The sequence below is a fragment of the Peromyscus californicus genome, unplaced genomic scaffold (genome assembly GCF_007827085.1).
Source record: "Peromyscus californicus insignis strain IS unplaced genomic scaffold, ASM782708v3 Scaffold_11__1_contigs__length_118956290, whole genome shotgun sequence".
Lineage (NCBI taxonomy): Eukaryota > Metazoa > Chordata > Mammalia > Rodentia > Cricetidae > Peromyscus > Peromyscus californicus.
The window spans coordinates 74,637,251-74,665,031 of NW_026294402.1; the positions used below are offsets into that span (position 1 = coordinate 74,637,251).

The 27,781-nt window shown below is 37.5% G+C and overlaps 1 protein-coding gene across 1 annotated transcript; it reads right to left on the minus strand.

The window, feature by feature from the left end:
* Tmem30a (transmembrane protein 30A) lies at positions 1 to 27,781 on the minus strand. The gene is made up of 7 exons (XM_052715177.1): positions 27,278 to 27,781; positions 11,189 to 11,296; positions 7,666 to 7,773; positions 6,961 to 7,048; positions 5,855 to 6,004; positions 4,837 to 5,043; positions 1 to 2,537 (listed from the first exon to the last, which is right to left on the minus strand). The coding sequence occupies exons 1-7, from the start codon at positions 27,512 to 27,514 to the stop codon at positions 2,344 to 2,346; spliced, it is 1,092 nt and encodes a 363-aa protein (XP_052571137.1). The 5' UTR covers positions 27,515 to 27,781; the 3' UTR covers positions 1 to 2,343.

Genomic DNA, 27,781 nt, shown 5'->3' on the forward strand with positions numbered 1-27,781 from the left:
TTAATCTTGTTCACTTTTATTAATACAAAACATCCTAACAGAATGTTAACTTTTAATATAACTAAAGTTACAAATAAACTCTGTCACTATCCAACAAATAATATTCATTTGTCTCTTAATTGAATTGTTCTCTATTAGAACACAGTTATTTTCTCCAGTTTATTTTAAATGGCTTTATGACTTTAATGAAACGTCTTAGCTTTTGCTTACTGAATAATTTTTTTCAGTTGGAAAATTTCTCATGCCAAAACACTTCCTTGCAAATTAACGCATTGTTCTAAGCCTTCTACTTAGTCACCTTAATGACATCAACTTTTCTAAATATTAAATGTCCCATTTTCTTCATTTATACAACAGGAGTTGATTTCAAATGACAGGAACCAGGGAAGAACATAGATCATCAATGCACTTGTAAAATAGATAAAGCTTCAATTGTACTTTTAAAGATTCCATCTTCTCCAAGATGTGAAAATGTTAGACTTCTTCAGATTTTCTTCAGACCCCTTGGCCCCCATTTAGAGAAAGAGATGCAGGCTAGTAGTCCTCTTTAAACAGCACTTACTCTGGAAAGACGGGCAGAAATATCTCATGTCTTATGAAGAATCCCCCAAATAAACTGATCATCATATGCACGAGGGGCAATTTTCAGAATAACAGCACTCTGAATGACTGACAAAAGGATAGTTTTAGAGAAAGAAGAACTTATGTCCTGAGAAAGTTTCCTCTATCCATAAATTGAGTAACCCATGCAAGTAATATTTTTATAAGTTAAAAGTCACCATGAATTACAAGCTCTTTTAACAGAATTTCATATCGTACAAGCTTAAGTGTGGCACATTTCTACTATGAACCATAGAGATTTTTGTTATTTTAAGCACATCTTAATCTAAACTGAAACATTACTCAGACCTTTTGATTTAAAATATAACCATAGGAAAGCATTACAAAGTCTGAAAACACAAGCATTCTACTACATAAATATGAGTTACTTTAGCGTAAAAAACAATGAAGTAATCTCAATGCAATGAATTCAACTCTGATTAATACATTTTCATGCATGTGGAAAAATAATTTACATTCACTTCAGGAATAACTTCCACAGCAAACAAATTACAGCATTTATTCAATAAAGGAATATTAAAATAATTCTAGTTAGAAAATAAAGTAACTTCAATCAGATATATTATAATCTTTTTTTATCATGTACATACTCCAAATCCCCCTGAATTTAAGCAGGAAATGTATAGAACATCTTTTTAAGGTATATCTTAGGGAAAACTAATCAAAACATTACCTTCATTAAAGGAAATGTGTATACATATCCATATTTATTTGACCTGTATGCAAAAATTTAATGAAATATGGAAGAAATTAGGATTTCAATTTTTTTTCTGGGCTATATTAGACTAAGTCAAAATACTTACCTGCTACGTAAGAACAGCTTGAGGTATTTCCAAGGCAGAGCAATCATCTTAACACTACACACCACAACAATGAAAAGTCTCCTTTGAACATTTACACCTGGTTTACAGTTGAGGCAGAGGATGAGGGTTTGCCAAGCAGTTGTCCCTTCTCACCTATATTCTTTCTTCCCTTATGAAGTGTAAGCTTCCAGGGAGATGATCACATATAAACATTTCAAATAGCTTGGACTCCAGAATGCAACATGTTAGCCAAATGAAAGGGAACTTAAAATTCTATCCAAGACCTACCTATCTCTTTAGATATTAATTTCTATACTGGACAAGCTAAGTATGTCCTCTGAAATCAAAGTCATTTTCAAATAACTATAAGAGAAACTGAACACACGAACCACCTCAACAAGGAGGGACTTTAAGCCTTTACACACGACACATGAAAATGATGAAGTGCTTTATTTATATTTAGTCTTTCTTCAATCTGAACTGTAACCAAATTCAAAAGGTTAGCAAGTCATTACACTCATACATCTCATAATCCCTTTCTTCACACAGTAGGCACACATATACAACATCATGTCAATATAATGTTATCAGCACAGCATAACGTTTAAGCAGTAGACTCATTTCACATGAAAGAGGCTCTATGCATCACATGGCCTGTCCCAATAAAAAGCAGACATTAGAATGCCATTTTTGCAGTTACAATATTGATATGATCAATATAGCTAATTTTTATACCCGTCATATGTTTTCATAAGTCATCCATATGTAAGAAGCAAAGGACAAAGGCTGTTTTTTTTTTTTTTTTAAGTTATGTGCCAACTTCAAAATGACATACTAACCAGACATCAGCATTCAAAAGCTAGGTTGAACAGGACTGGCCTTGATGCACATGCAGTAGATTTGTTTTCAGAATATAAAATTAAATGGTGATGTCAGCAGTATTACTACTGTTTCTATATTTATGATTAATTACTAGCAGTACAACTCCCAGAAGGAAGGAGATGGATCCAATAGTGATGTAAGCAATTCCCAAAAATGGATTTTTTCCTCCCATCCATGAAATAGTGCTCAAGATCATCCGTTTTCGTCCATCAAACGAATGTACGGGGTAATCTGACAAGGGTATAGGAAGACTTTCTGTCCGTGGTTACTTGATGTTTAGAACACAAGTTTTAAAGTTAACATTTAACTCCTTATAATTCATTTATATAAATTCTGATACATGGATACCTCCCTTGTATATTCTCAATCACAATAAATGGATGGATGGATGGAACTGTACTTTTTTGCTCCTGTTTTTGAGACAGGGTCTCACTATGTAGCTCCAGCTGTCCTGGAACTAACTATGTAGACAAGGCTGGCCTTGAAGTCACAAGAGATCAGCCTGACTCCTCCTTCCAAGGGCTGGGATTAAAGGCACGTGCCACTATGTGCCACAAATAAAACCATCTTAAAAACCTAATTTAGGTAATTTTCTCTATGTGTTACTAGACATTGAACCAAAGGCAAGACACTCTACCCCTGATAAATATTCCCAGACCTGATCTAGTGAAATAATGTTACTAGCAAAAGCCAAAATGTTTTATCAAAACAATAAAATTCAGATCTATATAGTATCTCGGGTAGTTTTACTCCTATTCATTACCTAAGAGGTACTAATGGCTTCAAAGTAATGCAATATGGAAAAATATGTCAGATGAGCAGCAATGATGCCCACAAGGACAGACAAGAAAGCAGAAAACAATCTGAAGTCCTAAGCTCAAAGAGTGTGTTTAAGCATGTATCTATAAGACAGAGAGCACTCTAAGTAGAGGGTCACAAAGCATGATGCCCAATTTTAGCCAGCTCATTTGAGGCAATAACAAAACTCATGCTCTGAAAGAATGATAGCTCAGACAGTGCAGAAGTCAAAACTGACTGGTAAGGAGACCAGAGAGGAGACTGCAGTTTGGTGGATGAACTATTTACATGGCTCATTCAAGGATGCTGGCAAGAGAATAAAGAAGACAAAATTAAAATCTGAACTGAAAAGGGGCACAACTGCAGTCCCTCAGGACACAGTCTGGAGGTGTGGCAGGCCCCACTCTAATTACTGAAATCAATCTTAACCTGAGGCAGGAATCATGATACTTAATCCAACTGTCCCAGGACCAGACACAGTATCAAACCAACTATGTTCCCGCTTTCTCCTCTTCCTCTAAAAATATGGGCTTCCACTTTAACTCCATTCAACTGTGCTCTTACTTTCCTCCTTATCTTGTACTTTTTTACAGCTAATCGCAGATGTTGCAAGCCCCAAGGTTCCTGTAGGTGTTGTACTGTCAGTCTTTGAGATGTCCTGCCTTTCTTCTGAAAGTGCTCTCAGTACTGGGACTCTGCTGCAGACTCTCTACATGAGAACTGTCGGCCCTCTCTGAACTTCCCAGTGCTCCAGACTTTCCTCTCCCATGTTCTATATTTGGCTTCACACTGGCAAAACTGCTCCTAAATGGGCATGGTTTCAAAGCCATGTTGTGTTCAGTCAGCCACTATTAGGCCATATTCAGTTGTACAACCAAGAGTCCAAGAACCAAAGGTAATCTTTACTTTAAAAATTAGCCTAGTAGCCATTTACTAATTTACTATATAACTCAAACTAGAAAAAACAAGACAAAACAAATAAACAAAAATCTAGGCTGGGCGTGGTGGTGCACACCTTTAATTCTAAAACTTCTGGGTCAGAGGCAGCTGAATCTGAGTTTGAGGCCAGTCTATTCTGGAGAGACAGAGAAGTCCAGGCCATCCAAGGCTACATAATGAGAGCCAGTCTCAAACAAACCAACAAACAAACAAAAAATGTACTTATGGCTTATTCAGATAATAAAAAGTGCAAAAATCCAACACAGATTTAAAATGCTAATATTTAGGAATCTTTATGTTTACAGTATATATATATATATATAAATAATGGGCAAAATACTTAAAAACACTGAACTTTGTTAAGGATAAGAGGAACTGCCCAGTATTTCTTTCTTATAAAAGCCTGCTCTGGCCTAAAGAGATGATGGCCCAATGGGTAAAAGCACTTGATGTACAAGCTTGATGACATGAGTTCAATTCCTGGGACCCATACAAAAAGGTGACAAGAAAAAAATCAACTCCACAAAGTTATCCTCTCGCCTCTTCACATGTACCTTGGCACATGTGCACATATCATACATAAATACATAACAATAAATATCTTTAAAGTTAAAAAATTAAATAAATAAGACTTGATATCTATGCAGAAATGGAAGTATGAGACTCCACATTCAATTACCAATATCACAAAATAAATAAATCTAGAGTACAAAGTAACATGTCACATAACTAACATAAGGCAATGAAACTCTTTTAAACTCTTTGTGTACACATAAGCAAAAAAAAAGGATACTGTATGTGATGTTCAAATAGTACTGTCCAGCTGGTAATGTTGGATGTAAATCATTTCTCCGCTCTATAAGACGATACAACTTACGAAAAGTAGGTAACGCTGCAGTACGCATCCAAACAATGAAATCCTCATTTATAAATCCATTATTATCTTCATCAGGATCTAGCATAAATACTGGTTTATGCCAGTTTACTGGCTTTGTTGTATCTTAAAGATAAGTTGGGAAGGGAGAGAGATGTGAAAACAAAATATTCAATTCTATGAAGAGTTTCAATGAAAATTCATAGTACTAAAAAAAGAAGCAGTACAAAACACAATCTGAATATTTTCAAAGGTATAAATATATCCATATCTTAAAGAGGTCTTAAAATCTAAAGAGAAACCAATTCTATCTACAACAAAAACTAAAAAAGACAGTTGATATCTCAAAAGAATACAAAAAGGATACTAAATAAAAGGCAGATTACTTAATGCAAAAATATAATGTTAAGAATGTTTGGGCCAGTGAGACGGCTCAGCAGGCAATGGCACTTGCCACCAGATCTGAGGACCAGAATTCAATTCCCAGGACCACATGGTTAAAAGGAAGAGGAGATTCCCAATGCATGCTCTATGGCACATGTATATATACATACATATGCTTGTACACACACATACAAAATAAATATATAAATGCAAAAATAAATTTTAAAAAGAAATATTGCATTATGAAACTAAGGCAGTATAAAAACAAAAATATATGTGCATTATAAATAGAAGCTGATTAAAATAAACTCTGTTTCAGTTTGTAAAGAATACAGCTGAAAACACCAGAGAAATACAAATCACAATTAAAAACACACATTCATTTACAATTTTAGTACATCTGAACATTTACATAACTTGGTATAATGCTGAGAAGGAAAATGCTGTTCTTCAAAAAAATAAATAAATTAAGACTCTAAAGACAAAATTTAGGTTACCTTACTAACTAAAACTACTAGCTTTTGGACAAGAGGGGATATTGGTCATGTTTTACCTTTAAATTTTTCTTCAAGGCTTTCTTTTCCAGGTGGATTTCTGAATTTCACATTTTTATCTGTCCACCAAGCAATACCTTTTCTCGTCAAAGCAATTGGCGTAGGTGTGGGATCAGATTCATTGGCAACCAGAAACAATTCTAGTGTATCTAAGCATAAGAAATGGAAGATATTACTAACATCTACTAAAAATCCATAGCAACTGATTTACTCCATGAGAAATGAGAATCTGGGACTTCCTCTGAAAGTAGTTGACAGAGAAGGCACAGGGTTAATGCGTGTCCTTTATACAGGTGTGAATTAACTTTTACAACTTTAGAATTCTAGATGGATAGATGGGCTCTACATTTACTACAGAGCTAGGTCACTTTCCTGAATGACTAGTTGATGTTAGAAGAACAAGGATTTTAATGTCAATCCAAATAAAAGGGCAATGGCATCGTTTTTCTCTTCTCTTTCTTTGGCTACTGTTGTATCCTAACAGCTCCTGCCTTTCCCATTTTCTGTACTTGGCAATCATTCCACTCCTGAAACACGGTTGGTACAAATGAACAAGTTCTGTTGAATGTGCAATGCACACTAGCTATCAGGGTCTTGGTGTAAAAAACACAAAAAATATTTCAGTTATGTTTATATGCTGAAATGATACTATTTGGGGCACACTGGATTAAATAAATTATTCAAGCTAATTTTACTTGTTTCCTTTGAGGGTTTTTAATATAAGTACTAGAAAATTTGAAATAGTTTGTATTTATGGTTCAAATTGTATTCCTATCAGGCAATGTATATCTAAATGATCAACATAACTCCCTTTTAATGGTATAAATCGGTGAAAGTAGCTCTGTGGCTTTTACTTTTTTATAAGAAACAGGAAGATTCTATTTTCTTCTCATTGATAGAAATCCATTCTCATAAACAACATCCCAAGGGAAGTCACAGAACATTTAAATCCTATTCATTATTTGAGTATTTATCTTGAAGGTGAATTTCCTAATTTCATTCACATTACTAGACTACTACATAGTTTCCTACTAGCACAAATAGTTTCCTAAGTGCACACAGTTTCCTGATCATCTATCTGCATGGATGTTTCTATCTAGCATACCATTAAACATGCTGTTGGCAATAGCTCCACATGGAGCAATTGGTTTATCTTCATTTCTTCGATAAGGTTCACATTCCTTACTTGGATTCTAGTTTTCAGAAGAAAAAAAGAGAGAGAGAGAGAGAGAAATTATCATCTAAATCTCTGGAGAAATGATGAGCTATTCCTAATTAGGTACTAAACACTATGGAAAGTTGAACAGCCATCCACAGATTACCAAACGGAGCCAAGAATCAGAAAAGGATACAGTTCTACTCCAGCAAACACACACACAGCAGACTTGGGAATTCTGGAAACATTAAATTTTTGCTGCTTCATCTTCCCACCAAGTTTAAAAAATGTTCAGTCACTCAATTTCAAAGCACAATCCCAGAAATCAAAAACAGCTCAACTGCATATCGCTACCTAGCACAAGAATAATGAACAGACCCAAACAGAACACACACATCATACATCAAAATGCCATCACAAACAGATGAAGCGAAAACTCCCAATGACTACTAGAAATGAGCGGGTAGTGGGATTGAGAAGTTATTTTGTGAGCATTCCAGAAAAAGCATTTTAACTAAAAACTTGTTAAAACTAGAAATGACAAGTAATACTTTAACTTCCCACGAGATTAAGTTCTTTAACACTTCTAAATGAATATTTACTATACTCTTATTTCAAAGATGCCACCTTTCTGTATTTTATCATTTTACTTACAAGCAAAGCACTAGGGTCTCCATTTAACTGGCTATCATCTCGAGATTTCACATAGCGACGATGATTTTGATAGAAATTAGACAGTCCATAATACATAAACACATTGCCCTAGAGAAAACAGAAAGGAGAAAACTTTTAACATAAAAATTGACATTTACTTGTTTCATATTTTGTAAAACTTAAGCAATCTGTACTTGACCAGTTTACAATTTTTAATAAACTGGTACTGAGGTGAAATAGCAACAAAAATTGTAAAATTAAATATAAATCAACTAATAGTAGAACAACTATACTCTAGCTCCTAAATTCTTAGTTAAGTTCTAAAAGAAGGAAAACTATTGCTACCTAGGAGTCAGGCACTGAACTAAGTGGGCCTAGGTACACTGTTTTAACTGGCTTAGGAAAGCTAGTTACCAAGTACTTAATGAACACTGGGACTACAGCTGTGACAGCAAGATTTGCCCAGAATGTTCATGTCTAAGGCCCTGAATTCAATCCCCAACACCACAAAAGCAAGCAAACACACAAAAATAAATTGTACAATTGTAAATAAAGTAAAGAAGCTATGTTACAAAGACACACAAGTAAACTTTTAAACTATCCTTCAAGTATTCTGTGCAGTCTGGAGAGATGGTTCACTAGGTAAATGCTTTGCTGTGCAAGTATAAGGACCTCAGTGTGAACCTTAACACCTACATAAAGGTCAGGCGTGGCAACATTCGTCTATTACCAGAGATGGAGGGAGATGGGGGTGGGGAAACAGGCAAATCCCAGGAGCTTGCTGGACAGCCAGCCTAATTTAAATGAAAATGACAAGCTCCAGGTTCATCTCATGAAATAAGGTGACAAAGGAAGACATGCACACAGCATACTGCACACCTACACACACACATGCACGCACACACAAAATATTATTTTTATTAAAAAATAATAAAAGAATATTAGTGTGCCCTGAGTTACTTTTAATATAAAATTTTCTCTAATTCAGATTGGTTTTCATCCAATTAGCATCTACCTTTCAGAAGAATGATAAAACTTTTATTATCCAAATAAACTATAAATGGAATGAGAATATACAAGTTCAACAGGATGCTACTTATACTATTTTTTTATTTATTAAAATTTTTAGTGTACCAAATATTTTATAATAGCATTTTTATACATATATATCATTGTACTTTGCTCATTATTCTTCCTTCCACCTTGCACTGGTCCCCTTCTGTCCTCCAAATATTCCCTCTGGATGCTGTAGACTGTTAGCAATTAGTAAATTAGTAGTTGCTGAAATATATTCAGTTATAATATCTTATAATAATAATAATCAAGAGTGGTACTCTTATGGAGGCAACTTCAAAACTATCTTGGGGAAAAAAGAGTAATATACATATACTGAATTAACTACAAGGTGCTAAGAAACCATCTGACTAAAACTGTTAGCGGTAGGAAAATGCTATTTCTCTTTTCTGATTACAACCTCTCTGGAGAGAGGGGGAGGATATTTATTCTAATCTATTTTTGTTTTTTGAGACAGGGTTTCTCTGTGTTGCCCTGGTTGTCCTGGAACTTACTCTGTACACTGGGCTGGCCTTCAACTCACAGAGATCCACCTGCCTCTGCTGGAATTAAAGACATGCACCACCATTGGCCAGCCAGCCTCTATTTTTATATTCATATCTTCAATTTAAAGAAGTTCTCTAAACTTAGAAGTGATTCATTTAATTTGCTACTTTCACAGACATTATCATTTAAAGACTGACTACTGATGGGTTTGGTGGAAGAAGCTTGCAATCCTAGCCAGCACTTAGGAGGCAAATGGAGGATCCTGAGCTACACAGCAAGCCTAATGCCAACCTAGAATGCATAATGAAATTGTGCATCAAAAAGTAAATAAATGAATGAAAATATTGATTGTTAAATAGCATACCATAAATTTTTCCACTGTACACAAAAGATGTTTAAGTGGAAATCATTGAGGCAATAGTATCAAATTGTATGACAAAAACATGATAAATGTGATTTTTAGGAAAAAAAGAATAGCATCTCAATTAACAACCAATAATAGTAAATTGAATTTGTAAACTGAAAAAGTGATCCTCTCAATCAAGTCTGATAGAAAATAATACTACCATTTAAGTTCCCTGAACTGGTTTTAGTCCAACTCAAAATCTGTGAAGAAACACATCTACAGCAAATAAATGGCCACTTTAAAAGGGAATTCTAAATCAAGTGGGTTGTTTGGTTGTTGGTTTTGTTTCATTTGGTTTTGGTTTTTCGAGACAGGGTTTCTCTGTGTAACAGCCCTGGCCATCCTGGAACTCACTCTGTAGACCAAGCTGGCCTCAAACTCACACAGATCCATCTGCTTCAGCCTTCTGAGTTAAAGTAAATGGTTTTGAATAAGTAGGAGATAACAGAACTCCTAACTTGTTCAAACTCTCTCATTTCTTCAATTCTGCACAAAACTGAGACTTACTGCATCTTTATACCCACCACACTGAAAAGTGCACTTTTCAGTCTTTTCCCAAATGGGTTTTCACATCTTTGTCCCAAAGCCAAAGGCACTTTACCTTAGTGCAAGAGCATCTATAACCACTAGATGGCTTCCATCCACCAGTAAATACTAAAATTATCACTGCATCTAGAAAGTCTGAATAAGGAAACTCAAACCTTGGTATGTATTATGACAGCGTTGCTTCCTGAAGAATGTTTTTAAACTCAATTTTCAGGTAGAAGGCAGGAAAAAACTGGTCTCTATCCACGCTGATTTTGAAATTTTATGTCTTTTCCCACATGCTCAGTTACCAAGAATAGAGACCAATATTAATACTACATAGGCGCACACACATACACACACACACACACACACACACACACACACACACACACACACACACACACACACGGCGGCGGCGGTGGGGGTGGGGGGGGCAGTGTCCAAATACCAAGGTATAAAATAAAGTTTTAATAAGCATTTGATTTTTGGATACTGTTTCATACCTCACAAATAATTCAGTTAAGTAATGGGATAATCAGTGTTGTCTACAGTAAGACTTGTTTTTTAATTAAAAGTTATTTTAAAAATTGAGAAAATTTTAAAAGATTAAGAATTTATACCATCTAAGGAGAAATTGAAATATGAAGAAATAACTTGATACTTCAAGATTTCTGCCATTAAAAATGGGGCATTTAAGCCGGGCGGTGGTGGCGCACGCCTTTAATCCCAGCACTCGGGAGGCAGAGGCAGGCGGATCTCTGTGAGTTCGAGGCCAGCCTGGGCTACCAAGTGAGTTCCAGGAAAGGCGCAAAGCTACACAGAGAAACCCTGTCTCGAAAAACCAAAAAAAAAGAAAAAAGAAAAAAAAAATGGGGCATTTAATTATGCAACAGCCAGATATACAGAATAATCTTCAAATGTCTATAGATTCCAATAAACTAAGCTGATTTCTCAATATAAATTAAGTATCTAAAAAAAACAGTATTAGTATTTTTTAAAGCATGCCTTTTCCAACACTAAAACACAGACCTCAAATGACTCTTCCAGGGTGAAGTTAATGGTACAAACACAAGATGTCACATTCGGAGACAAACATTTATTGCAGGGGCTGGAAGGTTCTGTTCCAGTGTAATCAATCTGCAAAAGAAAAAGATTAAGTAAGCAGTTCCTTGGAGGAAAGAGAAACCTAAAACTTACATAACCTACTATTAAAAGGAAAAATAAGTCCGACAAAGCAATGTGGATCCTAGACAATGCTGCTGCTGTGTACTTCAACAGTGTGAGGCAATAAACACTAAGGAGGCTTCTCTCTGTTCACTGTTGTTCAAAATCCTCCTTTACATCAAAAGAAATATATTTACTGATAAAACTGTAAATACAAGATTCAAAACCACATGATTTATAAAGATATAAATGGCTGCAAGCTCTAAACTACTAAAACACCAGATTCGTAGAGATAAACTCAACTTTTCTTCTGGAATATAACAATTTTAAATACTTCATTGTCACCTCAGCTTTCCACAGAACATTTCCAAATTCAGAAAAAAAGAAAGAGGGGAAAGAAGGATGGGAGGAGGGAAGGGAACCTATGTGCTCAGAAAGTAACTCATGGTAGAATGCTACCTTGCACGCACAAGGTCCTGTACTTGATGATCCCCAGAACCATCAGAACTCACAAAATGCTTCTCTCCACCCAAAACTCTGGTGTTAAGGCTGTCATCCCTTTGGCCTTGGCTCCTGGGTGCTTCAGCATAGGGTTTTCCCAGGTGATTGGAGTATCTCTGTTACTCAGGTGTGTGCCCCTTGATTCACAACAGAGTTTCCATGAAAACAAGAATTCACTGGTCCCAGAAAGACCAATCCTGTGATCAGGGCTTTGGCCCAGCAAAACCTCCATGGAGAGAAGTAGGACTGCAAATTTATAGTTAAACTACTATGTAGCCAGTATTCAATCAATCATGCCTAACTGTGCCGTCCTGCACTTCAGTCTAGATACTGCTGTACAGGGAAGCTTTCTGGGTGGAAAGGCATAGAGATGCTAGGAGCTTGATGTATCCTAAGTATACAGGGAGAAGCATGGAAGCTCTATGTTCAGACACCACCCTCTGTGTTTCTTCCAAGAACCTTCCTCTTCCCATAGCATATGGCATCTTAAATGAGGACAATCTTGTGAGAGGCAGAGAGAAAAAATCTTGGGAAAGGCAGAGGCAGGTAGATCTCTGTGAGTTTGAGGCCAGCCTGGGCTACAGAGTGAGTTCCAGGAAAGGCTCAAAGCTACACAGAAAAATCCTGTCTCAAAAAAAAAAAAAAAAAATCTTGGGACGCCCCCGACTTTGGAGCAAGAAGTGTGTTTAGCCTAGGAAACTGCTTTGTATCCAAATAAGGCCAGTTATTAGGGTTTATGTTTTGAACCCGTATCATCTGATGCTAACTCTGTCAAAACTGAATTGTACCATACCAGGTAAAGTCAGAAGAACAGCCCTGGTATCCAAAATTCCTTTTTTCCATTAAAAATAAGAAAAAGAATTAAACATGTTGGTTTTTTTCCAAAATATTCTCAGCAGAATTCCCATATAGCTTCTGTCTGTAGATGCATAGGCTAATCTGTTGTTATGGTTTGGATAGGAAGTATCCCTTCAAAAAGGCCTGTATGTTGGGAATCTTGCTTCTAGCTAGCAGTGCTATTTTGTGATGTTCTGGAAACTGAGAAGTGGACCTGGCTAGAAGCAAGTTGCTGGATAAGGTCCTTGGTAGCATCTTGTCCCTGCCCATCTCCTCTTACTACTTCCTGCCCACCATATGAGTATCCCCTGCTACATGTTCCTGCTACCATGATGCTCTGTCTCATTTCAGATACAAAAATAAAGCAAGTTATGAGCTGAATGTCTGAAACTGTAAGCCAACATGAATAAATCTCCCCCTTTCTCTTCCTTGAGTTACTAGTTATATATATATATATATGTGGATATATATATATATATAACTACTATATATCCACAATTAACATCTCCCCCCAAAGTGGTCTATTACAACAATAAATGAACACTGACATTTTCTCTCTTTTCTTTTTCTTTTTTTGGTTTTTTGAAACAGGGTATCTCTGTGTAGCTTTGGAGCCTGTCCTGGATCTTGCTCTATAGATCAGGCTGGCCTTGAACTCACAGAGATCCACCTGGCTCTGCCTCCCAAGTGCTGGGATTAATGGCGTGTACCACCACCGCCTGGCCACTGACATTTTCATAACCTTAAGTTTATAGTTTAAGGTTCACTCTTGTTTGGAAATTCTACAGGTTTAAACAATATAGAATGATATATAACCTACTATTATAATACAAAATACTTTAACTGGCCTAAAAAATCTTCTGTCTTTCTTTTGTCTATTCATCCTCCGTGTTAAATAATAGTAAGCACTGACCTTTTTACTGTCCTTGTAGTTTTGTTTTCTCCAAAGTTGGAGTCATACTGTAGGTAGCCTTTTCATACTGGCTTTACTTGGTAATCTGCACTTTAGTTTCCTCTACATCTTTTCAGAATATTATAGTACTCTGAGGTACTATAGTTTATTTATTTACCTACTAAAAGGCAAGACCAAATTGGTCTTGAATGCAGAAAGATCCTCTTGCCTCTGCCTCCTGAGTGCTAGATTAAAGGCATGTCCTACACCAAGGCCAGCGGTCTACGGTATTTTGTTACAGCTGTCCCACCAAGTGTTGTTAAGCCCTTTCTGTCCTCCTTGAAGAAGTATCTAATCAGGTCTTGGGCTCACTTTTATCAGGCTGCTTCATTTTCATATTTTAAGTGTTCTTTAACAATTACCAGATAATATTTTAAATTATTTTCTGCCAGTCTAGGACTTATCTTGTAAATCTCTTGATACATAAGAATTATATGATTAAAAAGTCCTAAACCTTAAAAATATAAAATAGTTATCTTTGTAACAGAAAAAATTTTTAAATCTGTACCTAGAAAATAGAACCACCATCTAAACTGTAACAGTGAGATAATTTTTAGAAACCTATAATGGCCTAAGAAAACTTGGTTTTATCAAATTGTTACATAATGTTTTTTATAATTGTTTTTCATAGGCGCTTATCTGTTAACTAGCAGAGCTGTGATTTGATTATTTTTCACTGCAAATGTCATCAATAAGCAAGGCATGTAACTAAAACAAGGAAACTAAATGAGGACAGGAAAGCACACAAGAATTTCATTAGACCTGCCGCTACAACTCTGTAACAAAGCCTGCTTGTACACATCATTCCACTTACATATCAAATTTATGTCAGAATAAACCACAAAGGAATCTGTATTTCTAATTTCTCATTTTCTTCCTCTTAAGACTGATCTAAGAAAGAAGAACAGAAACCTCAGAAATATCCCTCTTTCATTTGATCACCAGTTGTTAGTAAACAAAGAGACTTAACTAAACAAAAATAATTTGATGGAATTGGAAATCAAATTATACTTCAGTATAATAAAACTCAGCACTTTATTAGAAGAATAATTACTAAATATCAAAAAAATACTTAAAACAGATAGCTACAACACTTTCATCCTGAACTGTTGATTATAACTTTAAAAATGCATGAACAGTTACATCTTTTAACTTCAGGTAACTCTTTTATAAACAGTGTTTATAAAAGTCATTATAATTAACCTTTAAATTTTAATAGGGACAAGACACAGTACAAGTACAAGAGTCATAAAAATAATGATATATTGTACCATCAACAGCTTACAGCTTTCCTTTATACACATATTTTACCTGATCATCAACAAAATCCTACTGTGCTATCCCAAGTGCTAGTCTAGAATTCAATATCTCTGACTCAAGCCCAATCAATGCTCCTTCTACTAAACAACTTTTACCCAGAACTGTCAGTCCACTCTACCATCCAGCAGACTTCATTAGCAAAGACAAAAAAAAAGAAGGAAAGCTATCAAACTGGATGGCACAGAAACAATCATTAGCAAAGAAGAAGTACTTTTTTGAAGAAATAAGAATTTGAACAAATTCAGGAAAAGAAAAAAAAGAAGCAGGTAACAATGGAAAAGAAATATTTAAAAACAGTGAAAATAAACTTTATATTTTGGAGAATTATCATGATGGAAAGAAATGAGACAAAGCTAAGGATGGAAGTGAGCCATACCGGCATAGCACATTTTACTGACTCCTGTTATCACATGTGTTCTGTCTGACATATGTGCACTTCATACAAATCATCTTAAAGAATAGGGGCTGAAGAGATGGTGCAGCAGTAAAGAGCTCTTGCAGAGGATTCGGCTTCCATTCCAAGCACCTACATGGGGGCTCACAACCACCTGTAACTCCTGTTCCAGGGGATCCAAGGCTCTCTTCTGACCTTGGTGGGCACCAGGCATGCATATGGTAAACAGACATGCATGCAAGCAAAACACCCATACACATAAAATAAATCTTTAAAAATAAATCTTTTAAAAGTAGATGGTCGGCCGGGCGGTGGTGGCGCACGCCTTTAATCCCAGCACTCGGGAGGCAGAGGCAGGCGGATCTCTGTGAGTTCGAGGCCAGCCTGGGCTACCAAGTGAGTCCCAGGAAAGGCGCAAAGCTGCACAGAGAAACCCTGTCTCGAAAAACCAAAAAAAAAAAAAAAAAAAAAAAAAAAAAAAAAAAAAAAAAAAGTAGATGGTCCTGCAAAGTGTATTATTATTTTCCTTATTTTAAATTAGGACAGCACTTGGTTCAATCCCTAGCACCAAAAAACTCTAAGCAACAAACTACTAGTCCTTAATCAGGTGGATCTGATGCTATTTTGGATGTCTGAATTGACTTAAATTATAAGGCACCCAGCTGGTGTATACAGAAGCATCTAATGTAAGCATTGCTGCAGAATGAGGAGGGGGAGGTGTCAGGTCCCCATACATCTGGTGTGAGAAGTGGTTTCTCCCAATCGCAAATACCCTACTTCTACCCTTTTTTAAAAAAAACCTTTAAAAAATTTATTTTATGTATGAGTACTCTGTCTGCATGTACACCTTTATGCCAGAAGAGGGCATCAGATCCCACTATATGAGCTACCATGTGGTGGCTGGGAAATGAACTCAGGACCTCTGGAGGAGCAGCCAGTGCTCTTAACCTCTGAGCCATCTCTCCAGCATCCCCTACTTCTACTCTTATTCCCCAGGGCATGCTCTCCATGTTATATCAAGCCCAAGTCACTGTTAACAGTAAGTGTCATTATGTCACTTTATAATAGTGATCCCTATTAAAAGCCAAACCTTCCAGCTGCTGCTGCCAAAGAGTCTCACAGATCTGTACACCTCCCACCCCCAGGGTCTTTCCCCCCACACCTGCTGCAAAGCTGAAAGGTCACACAGGTCTCACAAAGAAAGAGTCCTCCACCATTCCAATCCCACAGAATGGAGCCCAAGGCATCTAGACTACATTAACTCCCCTACCCAGAGTCTCTGTAACCTGGCCAGGTGGCAGAGGCTGCATATTAACAAAGCCTATATATCTCCCTGCAGTTCAGGACCCCTGCTGCCCCTTCGACAGAACCCTTTAATAGCAGACACTTCACTTTGTCTACCCACTACCCAATCCTCATACAATTTGCTTTAAGATTAATAAATCTCTTATCTGAAGGACCACTGGCACTCTAGAACCCTCCTCCTCCTCTCCTTCTCCAAAACCTACACTTAAGCCCTAATGAGAGTGGAATTAGAGACACTTGTGTGTCTCCTTTCCACTACTCGACAAAATTGGTGTGTTTAACAGTAATGTAGAGCTGAAGCTGGTCTCTAAAGGGAGGTTTTGTTTTGTTTAAAAAAAAAAAAAATCCAAAAGGCTCCCATCTATGCCCATCAAAGAAATGGACCAATGGACGAAGAATTCTGCCAGGAATAGAAGGGGTGGGAACTTTACATCCCACAAAAACAAACAAACCAGGACTCTTCCCTTCTAAAAATACTCTAATACTCCATTTTCCTCCATCAAGGACTTAACTAAAAACTGTCTCTGTAGCAGAGAAAGAATGGGAACAATCTGGGCCCAGATCCTTTTATCCTGGAAAGGACCTGTAATCTTGTCTCACACCTAATTTGCACCTTCTTGTCAGTCCAGTGGTTTTCTACAAACTGTAGGATAACACAGTGGGGAATTAGATTTTTTGCTCCTCTCTCACTTAATCACATTGTAAACAACCTACTTTCCCTCACCAATTTGAGTTCATTAATTTCTTTTACAGAGTCAGGCTTATAGATTGAAGTGCCCAGGAATGACTAAGCTATGCAAAACTGTTTAATGGCTTCCCATTACACTGCCTGTAGTCATAATACGGGCCCATGTAATGTGCACCCTAACACTGTACCACTTTAACCTGATCTATATTCTTCCCCTTCTTCTCACTCTGCCACTGACACACTGGCTTCCTTGTTGTTGTTCCTCCTCCTAAACACACTCCTCAGTTTCTCTCCTTACTTTTGCATGGAGTAGTCTTCCCTCGCATATCAATGAACTACGGGATCCCCAACACATGCTATTTTGTGGCAACGCATTACAGTAAAAAATCTTAGAATTACATTCTAATTACATTCTATGAGACTGAAACGTTTGTGGGACCTCACAGCCAGAGTTAATAATATACCTTAAGGTCACTTTTGACAGCTATCCTACTGTGGACTCAGTCTGTTTGTTTAACCTGCTTTTAAGACATCAAAGTAGCAATCAACCTTACTTGCCTGAGATTTCCCAGGCAATCAACTTTTACAATCTAAGCCAATGCATAGCTGTAATCTCAAGATATGCATTTTTCCATGGCCCTGACCTACGAAAGTATATAACTTGCTGAAAGCAGCAAATGTGGAGGTTGAAAGCAATCTTCTAAACTCAATATCCACCATAAATATTGAACACAACACTTGGATATTGCTTGATAAACAATGATATTTGTTGTACTGTTTGTTGTGTGGGTCAGCTGTGGTTTGTTGAAATCAGTTGTGGTCTGTTGAAATCAGTGACTTAATTCCCTTGTAAAACTCTTAAAGATTTTTATAAAATATCCTTCATTCCTTCCCCATGTAATACTTTCTGTGCTATTCAATAAAGACAGGGCAAAGCCCTCTGTTAGGGATAAATATACACAGACACAGACAGACAGACAGACAGACAGGCGCGCGCGCGCGCGCGCACACACACACACACACACACACAGAGTCATAGAACAGACAGGCATACAGGGACAGACACAGATACCAGCCAGAACAGATTCACAAGACATCAAGCAGGCACAGATTCAGATGCATCCAACAGACAGAGAACAAAAAACACCAGAAGTATGGAGTAGAGAATTCAAGTCTGGACTTGCTTTGGTTAAATGACTCCAAAGGGAAGCTCTTTTATTTCTTTCCTTAACGCCACCACACCAATGCGTACTGGTGACTTGGAGTTAACCCATGCACTATTTAAAACTGTAAACCTCCCTTCAACCCTCCTTCTTCTCCTGAGCACCTTCTACCGTCTAACACATTTCAGAAGCAGCAAATGAAGAAGAGAATTAATGACTGACAAGAATGGACAAAATTGGGCTGGAGAAATGGCTCACCCCAAATAACATAAGAATAATAGTAGAGTCATATAAAATTAGTAAACTCTTAAAAAGTATTAGCTAAGTTTTATTAGTAAACAGAATTAATGTAGGATGTTTTAAGAGAAAAATTAAACAAATTTGTATTCTGAACAGAGATCATTTAAAAGGTCAAAAAAAAGCAATGATATTCAATATTTCAATATCCCTTATATAGCTTTTTTATCATATAGTATACTATACATATTATATATACAGCATATTTTATAGTATATATTATATCCTAACTTTTTTTTTTTTTCAAGACAGGGTTTCTCTGTGTAGCTTTGGAGCCTGCCCTGGATCTCGCTCTGTTGACCAGGCTGGCCTTGAACTCACAGAGATCCACCTGGCTCTGCTTCCCAAGTGCTGGGATTAAAGGCGTGAGCCACCACCGCCCGGCTATCCTAACTTATTTATTCACATAAAAATAACACAATCTATTTTACTATGAATTTCAACACAATACTAAAATCAATATAAAATTGCAATCATTATTTACTCAGGACTATCACATCTAGGAGACCAATTCCCATTTGGCTGATATACTATTTTACTAGATGGTAAATATTCCCACAGCCTGTGATGCTGGCTGACTACTAACAAGTTCTCATCCCAATTTCTGTGGTACTTTTCTTGCTAACAGAATAAAACTAAAATTTCTAGTCTGCCTTGGAGCTAGTATGACTATGCTACCAAAGCAGGGTTGGTGCAGTGTAGCAGCTTCCAAGAACCTTCTTCCTTTAGCCCTTGTTCATCCTTGATTCTACACTGCTGATGCCCAGAAAAGACAACCACAAGTCTGGCCTCCCACTTGAACCTTGAGCTTGAGAGCCAGTCACAAAGAATGTCAAGGTAGCTTAAAAGCTTCATATAGGGGATTCTGTAAAACAGACTCCCCCATGTTATGTTCTTAAGGCATTTGGTATGCAATGAAAATCTTGACTACCCGTTCTTGAACCAAATCCTAATGGATATATATCATGTCAATCATACCTGCTGTTGAACGCTGGAAGCAGAGCTTAGTGAGTTGTTCTTGTGCAAGCTTAGAAGGTATTAGGAATGCTGAGACAAATGAGGACAACGGAGGCCCAGTTCACAAGGGTTCAGAGGGGAACAAGGACTCTATCAGGAACTGGGACGTGGGCCACAGGTGTGATATTGTGGGCAAGGATTTGATTTTTTCCTGCCAGTGTCCTAAGTATCCAATAAAGTTTCATTTAAAGATAATGAACTGATCTGTTTGGCAGAAGAAATTTCAACACAGGATGGCATTCAGACTGGTGGTGAAGATGCAGCCGTGATACAGACAGAGATCAGTACCACTGTAGACAAGCCTCCTGTGCTGCACTAGGACAATAGCAAAGTGTTTCCCCAGGGTCAACACAAGCTGACACAGCTGTGGCCCAAGGAGACCTAGGGTATATCTCAAACTGGCAGCAAAGTCTGGCAATGTAATAAGCATTCCCACGTGACACTGGTTTTAAAGGCATAAAAAGTGCAAGACTGATATTGTCATGGAGAGAAACTGAGAGAGGCAACATGTGTCAGAGTCAGAGTTCCCCTCAAAGAAGTCCTGAGAAGCCACTGTATGTAGCTGTGAAACTGAGACTCAGTTTCAATGGAGACTCCAGGATACTGAAAATGCCAGAACCTTAGGGCATCTGTCAAGGCTCACTATTAGAAATGGAGCCCAAACAATTACTTTACAAGCCCCACGATGCTGGACACAGAGCTGTAATATTGATGTTTCCCTGCCAGATTTTTGTTTTGCTTTGGTATAAATGTTTTATGCCCCTGGTTCTTCCTTTTTAGAAAAGGAATGTTTGCTTAGTGCCATTATATGTTAGAAGTATGTAACTTGATTTTAATTTTTTAGGAGCTCACAGTTAAGAGACTTTGGACTTTTAAAGTGTTAGAATTTTTAAAGGCAATGAGGACTTTTACAGTTGAATTGCATTTTAAATTATGAGGTAAACAGACTTTGGGGACAAGGAATGTCATGTTATGACTTAAAGGTGATGTTTTATACATCAAGTTGACAAGTAGAGTTGTGACGGTTAAGTTCTAATCGCCATCTTGATATAGTCTAGAATAATCTGGGAAGGGACTCTCACTGAGTGGTTGTCTAGACTGGGTTGCCCTGTGGGTATGTCATGTCTGGAGAACTGTCTTGAACAGGTTTACTGATGCAGAAAGATCTAGACTAAAAAAGGGCAAGGCACCATTCCCTGGGTCGGGTCCTGAGCTATATGAAAAAAGAAAAAGCAGATGAGTACAATCACGGATGCATTCATCTCTGTTCCTGACTGTGACTGTGACTAGCTACTCAAGTTCCTGCCACCTTGACTCCCTTGCAATATGGACTGAAACCTGGAAGTAAGCTAAAATAAACCCTTTCTCCACTAAGTTCCCTTTGTCATGGTGTTTTATCACAACAAGAAACAATACTAGGAGACATCAGCAAAAGCTTGTCCTTGAACTACTCAGGCGCATTCTGTGTGTGCACTAACCTAGCAATATTTAATTTTCCTGTGATGTTTCTTTGCTTTGCTTTCCCCCCTAGTTTTTGGTTTTGTTTTGCTTGGTTTTTTGTTTGTTTGTTTTTGTTTGGGGGGAAGTTTTTGGTTTGTATACAGCTCAGGTTGGGCTCAAAATCTCTATGTAGCTAAGGTTGGCCTTGAACTCCTGATTTACCTGCCAACCACCTCCTAAATGTTGGGCCATAATACACTACCATACTGGCTTATCTTTGTCTTCCAGAGCTGGAGATTGAACCCAGGGCCTTACACGGCTAGGGAAGTACTCTGTCACTGAGTGACATCTGCATCTCCTGCTACTGTAAATCATTTCTTCTCCCAAAGGAATGCCCTCTGCTGAAAAAAAAAAGGGGGGAGGAGGGAGTCCTGTCCTCAAACTTTTTCAATACCTCCCTATTCCCAAAGAGGTACTCTGTATATAGAAAATGGCCACCATTGATCAAAAATCCTTGATAAATAGAAAATGTATGAGTTTTCACTATCAAATAACCACTATATCCCTTGTCAGCGGAAACTCAAGGGGAGTTTGACCTAATAAAATCTGCCAGTTGTAAGTAACATTCACTAGCTTTCAGAAGACAAAGTTTACACAGGAGTAATAGTTACAAACCTCAAAGGAAAAGAGGCTTCCGAATAGAAGAGGGGACACAAATCCTCTATTTTGAAAATTAACTGTTTTAAAATGCAAAAGTATATAAGGCACAGTTCAGAATGCAGGAAGCATAAGACCCTGCAACTAGCTTAAATCCTAATGACAAAGCACCAGGGGCAGTACAGGACAGACAAGGAGATTAGCAGAAAAGTTCTAGTATTTCTTTGTTCCCAGACAACTCTGAATGTTCCTCTAAGTCAACCCAACATTTCTTCTTAGTAATTCTAAAAACACAGCTCATTCCTAAGAAACAGACTGAGTTTAAGGTGGTGACAAAGAAGAATTTGAAGGACATGCATTTTTACACTGTATACAAGGAGAGCTGGAAAACTTCCATTTTTTGAATGTAGAGTTATCTAAAAGGAAATCGATAAAGGACCTAAATGGGTCACACAACAAAATGCTGACTAATAAGATAAGTCACTTTAAGTATTAATCAGATTAAGTTAAAGGGGACATTTCAGATACTTAAAGAATTTTCTGAAGCCCTTAAAATGAGTACTTTAACACAACCATTTTAGTAGCAACTGCTAAATTTACTAGTATGTTTCTTTAAAACTCTAAATAAGGGGGGGGGTTGTTTTGTGTCTATAAAAGGCTAGAAAGTAAATATTTTAGGCTGCAGAGACAAAGGAGGAAGTTCTTGACTAAAAAGAAAGAAAGGTTTGTACCTTTTTTTGGCTGATGAAATTCAAGATAAAATCACAATAGTTAAATACAATTTCTTGGTAGCAACATAGCTCTACTCATAAGAACTTAATTCTTTGAGGGAAACATCCCATACAGTTGGTATTCAAGTTAGTGTTTCCTATAACCAAACTGATTGCAAATGCTCATCTGGAAAACCAGTCTCAGAACCTGGCCCTAATAAACACTCCAGCAGGTACTTACTGGAAACAAAAACCCTATTACTCAAAGCTCTTAATTACCAAAGGTTCCCTGTTTAGTTCCTACAATACATTTGAGCATTAAAATCTTTAAATTTCCTAGTATAAAATGCCTAATCTTTGACCATCATTTCTAAGAAACAAGTTATCCTTCCTTGATTCTACACTGAAGTTTAAGCAAAAACAAAGATTACTAAATGCAGATGAAAGACTTAATCTCCTTCAAGAACCTTACAATCTAAGGATTCAAACTAGAAAGGAGTAAAAATATAAAAACATACAAATTTTTATCAGAAACAGAAACAGGAAATAATCAGGACAAAATAACTGAGAGTAGAAAATGAAATAAGGTTTAAAAAAAAAAAGGAAAGGTGGGAATTTAGCAATGTGAGGGGTAAGTCCCTAAGATTTCAACATGTTTAGCATTATTAATTTCATGTAAATGTTTACACTCTAGTTATTACTAAATTTACTTTCTAACTTAAATGTTACTTTAAAAAATACACCCATTTGACTCTAACCATTAATTAGTTTTTCTCTTACTTCTTTTGGACACCAGGTCTATGTCACCCAAGTTAGCACTGAATTACTGGATTCAAACACTCTTCATACCTCAAACCTCTCCAAAACATCTAGGGCTATAGGAACAGGACACCTGAGCCAGCTCTCTAAGCATTAATTTACAACTATATAACTTCACATTGATAAAAGCTTTTGCAAAAGTTACAGATGGTACTTTCAAGTGAGCTGTGTATCTCAACCTGGCCATGAGATCTAAAGGAGCCTTGTGGTGATGCTTGACTCCTAATGCTGCCAAGTTAAAAGAAATACTCAGTCTTTGCTGCAAGTAATAAAGATATTAAGCATTAATAAATATATTAATAATTAAAATATTTTAATGGCTAATAAAATTATCAACAGTCTTTTCTAAAAACCTCATTTTACTTAACTTAGAAAATCTAAAAACCAAGCAAATAAGATTCATAAACTTAGGTGGGCAGTAGTGGCACACACCTTTAATCCCAGCACTCGGGAGGCAAAGGCAGGCAGATCTCTGAAAGTTCAAGGCCAGCCTGGTCTATGAAGCGAGTTCTAAGACAGCCAGAACTGTTACACAGAGAAACTCTATCTTGAAAAAACAAACAAACAAAAAAAAAGAAAGAAGAAAGAAAAGAAAGATGATTCATAAACAAGGGAAGGTAATGATACTAAATATAAGCATTAAAAAAATAAAGAAAGAAAATAAAAATAAAAGCACCTTTTCTAAAAAACACCTTCTTTAGGGGGTGTCTGGGGCATTTTAAGAGTAGTAATATTTTATACTATAATACTATAGTATTTCTAGGAGAATGGAAAAGGTCCATTAGCTTTACTTTAAAATTTTCAAGTTCTCAGCAAAACACTTAAAGCCAAGCATTTTAATTACAAGTCTCCTTTGCCCCTTTGCTGTATTAGTAACTTGAACTGATACAGAAATTAGGCTACTGAGTTTTCGAAAAGAAACTTAAAAGATGTAAACAAGAGAACGGGAATCAATTTGGGTAAGAGATGCTCATTTCCCATTTACCTTTATTTTATTCTGTTTTATTTGTTTATTTTTCTTTTTATTTATTTTTTGGTGTTTTGATATAGTCTATATAGCCCTGTCTATCCTGGAACTCACTATGTAGACCAGGCTCAGAGACCCATTCTCTGCCTTCCTTGTGTTGAGATTAAAGACCTGCATCATGCCTGACTTTAAAACATTTTTATTATTTTATTTTTATGTGTACAGGTGTTTTCCCTGCATGTCTGTAGACCACGTGGGTGTCTGATGCCTGCTGAGGCTGGAAGAGGACATGAGACCACCTAGAACTGCAGTTAAAAATAGTTGTGAGCCACTATGTGGGTGCTGGAAATCAAACCTGAGTACTTACTTTTGCAAGAGAAGCCAGTGCTCTTACTGCTGAGCCAGCTCTCCAGCCCTTCCTCTTTACTTCTAATAACCCTCAAAGGCTTTCAGTCTAAACTGCTAGCTGACAAAAGGTTGAGGAGCTAGGGACGTAACTTAGTGGTAGAGCATTTTCTTGTGGCCCTGAATTCAATCTCCAGCACACAGAGTAAAGAAAAAGCACACAAACATGTAAGTCCCTTTTGGAAAAGCTCTCTAGGTTTTCTCATAACTCAAGACCAAATCTGAAATACTTTTAGTATATATACAACCCTCAAATTCTAAGCATTCTATCTGCATGTGTTGGTGCTAATACAAAATTTCCAGTAACTCCTAATTTCCATTTCCTTTCATTTCAAATGTGGCATTTTGGACACAGCAGTTTTAAATCAAAATTAAGCTGGAAGTCACAGATTTTCAGAAGTGGATGGCATCTTAAGTATCATTCAGTCTGAATCTTTAAGTGTGCCAAAAGCCAAGACAGTTCCCATCACCAACTAGAATGAGAATTGGAACTTGCGCTCTACACCAACTCTAACTCCAATGCCCTTCTGAACAAACTGCAATATACTCTTAAAATCAGTGTCACACTGAGCACTAGAAATTTCTATTTACTAACAACTAAGTATACAGAACCTTACTTTATTTCAGAACCCAAAAGTTTTAAAGAAAATTAAAGATATTGTCATACTATAGTAAATAGTACCAGAAATTTTCTAACAATTTAGTAAATATTCATATACAATTCTAAATCATTGTTTAAATAAGATGACTCAAATTTGTAATGTTTAGTTAGAAGGAATTCCATTATATTTACTATCATCCCAGTAAGGATCTTAATGTAGTGTGAAAGCTTAAAACTTGGAATCAGGACTGTAATACAGTTCATTGTCATACCTCATAGCTCTCAACTCCTGCTGAAGGGTCAAAAATCACAACTATCTTGCTTCTAACTGTGAAATCTTAGAAGAAACTCATTATTCTATTTATTGTAGAGATGAAGAAACTAGCCTTCAGAGAAATAAATTACCCCCAAATCTGAGCTAATTAAAGCAGCAGAGCTCAGGATTTGAGTGCTACAGGGCACAGATGGGAACAGAAGTGTTTCATGTGTGAAGGGTTTGTTTTTGTTTTTTAACATTCTGGAATATTTGATTGGTCTTCTCCAGTTAAGCACACCTAATCTGGAAGTCTACAATCCAAAATATTCTGAGATCAAAACTTTTCTAGTGCCCAACCTGGCCAGCCCGGAGCTTTACATTTTGGTGCATTTTGGGTTACACTTGCAGGGCTGGATAAAAACAGGAAGACAAAAATATATGTCGAAAACATTTGCTGTGAACTTGCTCTTGTCAACACACTGAAAATAATTCTAAGTAAAAGATTTTAAAATTACACTCTAGCTACTATTCTTACTGTCATGAACACTAAAGCACTGTGCCATTAAAAAATGTAACAACCTTGCTTCGGCGTTAATATTGTAAAGTAAGCTGGAGAAGGGTTAACAACACTCCCTAGCTAAAATGACTGGAGAAATTCAATTAAATCACCTACATGTAATCTGTATTTTTAAAATATTACTCAAAAATTATGTACACGGCAGAACAGAAGAAAGCAGGGTTACTCAACATCACTCTTGGCCCTTTCACACAGATCAAAACTCCCTAAAATATGAAAGAGGTCCTGTAGATGTCTAATACTGTACTGCACACAGTACTTACATTCTGTTATCAACCAATCTTCACCACTGCGGATGGATAAAGATGCAGTGATTGTTGCACAGGCACAAATCAAAATGTTTCCCCCAGTTGAGTGTTTCTATCATGTCTTAAGTAAAATATTCAATGAAAACAATGCCAGTGAAATTTTTTTTATAGCTAAACCCCAACTTATTCCGTGTGGAGTCACTGATATGCACAGTTAAAAAAAAATCAAGCAGGGAGAACTGGGGCGAATGTGGAGCATAATTAGAAATGAATACTGCCTAAAAGCAAGCCAGAAGTTTCATGCTTTTACTAGATCATGGCCAACAACTAAAACGATCTAATGAGCTCAAAATGAAAGCTACTGTGTGTGCCCTGTAACATGTGACAAATTTCTTCACAGAACAATCAATACCTCTATGACTTCTGGTCTTTTACCCAACAACGACCAATTTGTTAGTCTCGGTGTCCCGGAATAATCCCTACGCAAATAACAACAGTATGACCCTGTGAGCTGCCTCGGAGTTATATCTAAATCTAACTTTTTTCTTCTCTTCTCTCCTAGAAGAACAGACGGGCCCGCTAACCCTCAGAGAACCACACAAACTGCCCAATACATAAGTCCTGTCCACCTGACACTCATTCTGCTCCCAGCCATGTAAACCGACAGCCAAAAAGGAAGCTAGACGCTCAAACTGCAAACTCAGAAAACCCGCAAAAGAAACCGAGAAGGCACCGGAGGGCGGGGCCCGCCTGTCACCTTCGGGGAGCCGGGGGAGGCCCCCGCCACGCCCCTCCCTCACCTCGATCTCACGGATGTTGTTGGAGGTGACGAAGATGCCGATGCCAATGGGGATGAAGATGAGGCCGATGATGAAGAAGGTGGGCAGCACCGTGCCGGCCGTGAGGATGGGCTGCCAGGCGGGCAGCCGTTGCTGTTTGAAGGCCGTGTTATCCGGCCTCCGGGTCTTGGCAGCGCCCCCAGGAGGGCACGGGGGCCCGCCGTCCACCTCATCCTTCGCGTTATAGTTCATCGCCATCGGCCCCCGGGCTTCGGCTCGGCCACGTCCAGCTGGGCCGCCCAGGGGACCAGCCTGCCGACTCTATGACAGGAGACGCGCAGGCGCCGCTGCCGCTACTGCCTCCTCCACCCGCGCCGCCACCGGGGAGGCGGAAGAGGCGGGACACGCTTCTGCAGACCGCCTCTGACCGGAAGCGGGAGTAGTCTTTAGGAGACGCCCCAGGGAGGGAGAGAGAGGAAGATTAAGGGACGAGGGGAGGGGAGGGGGAGGAAGATGGAAGGGGGA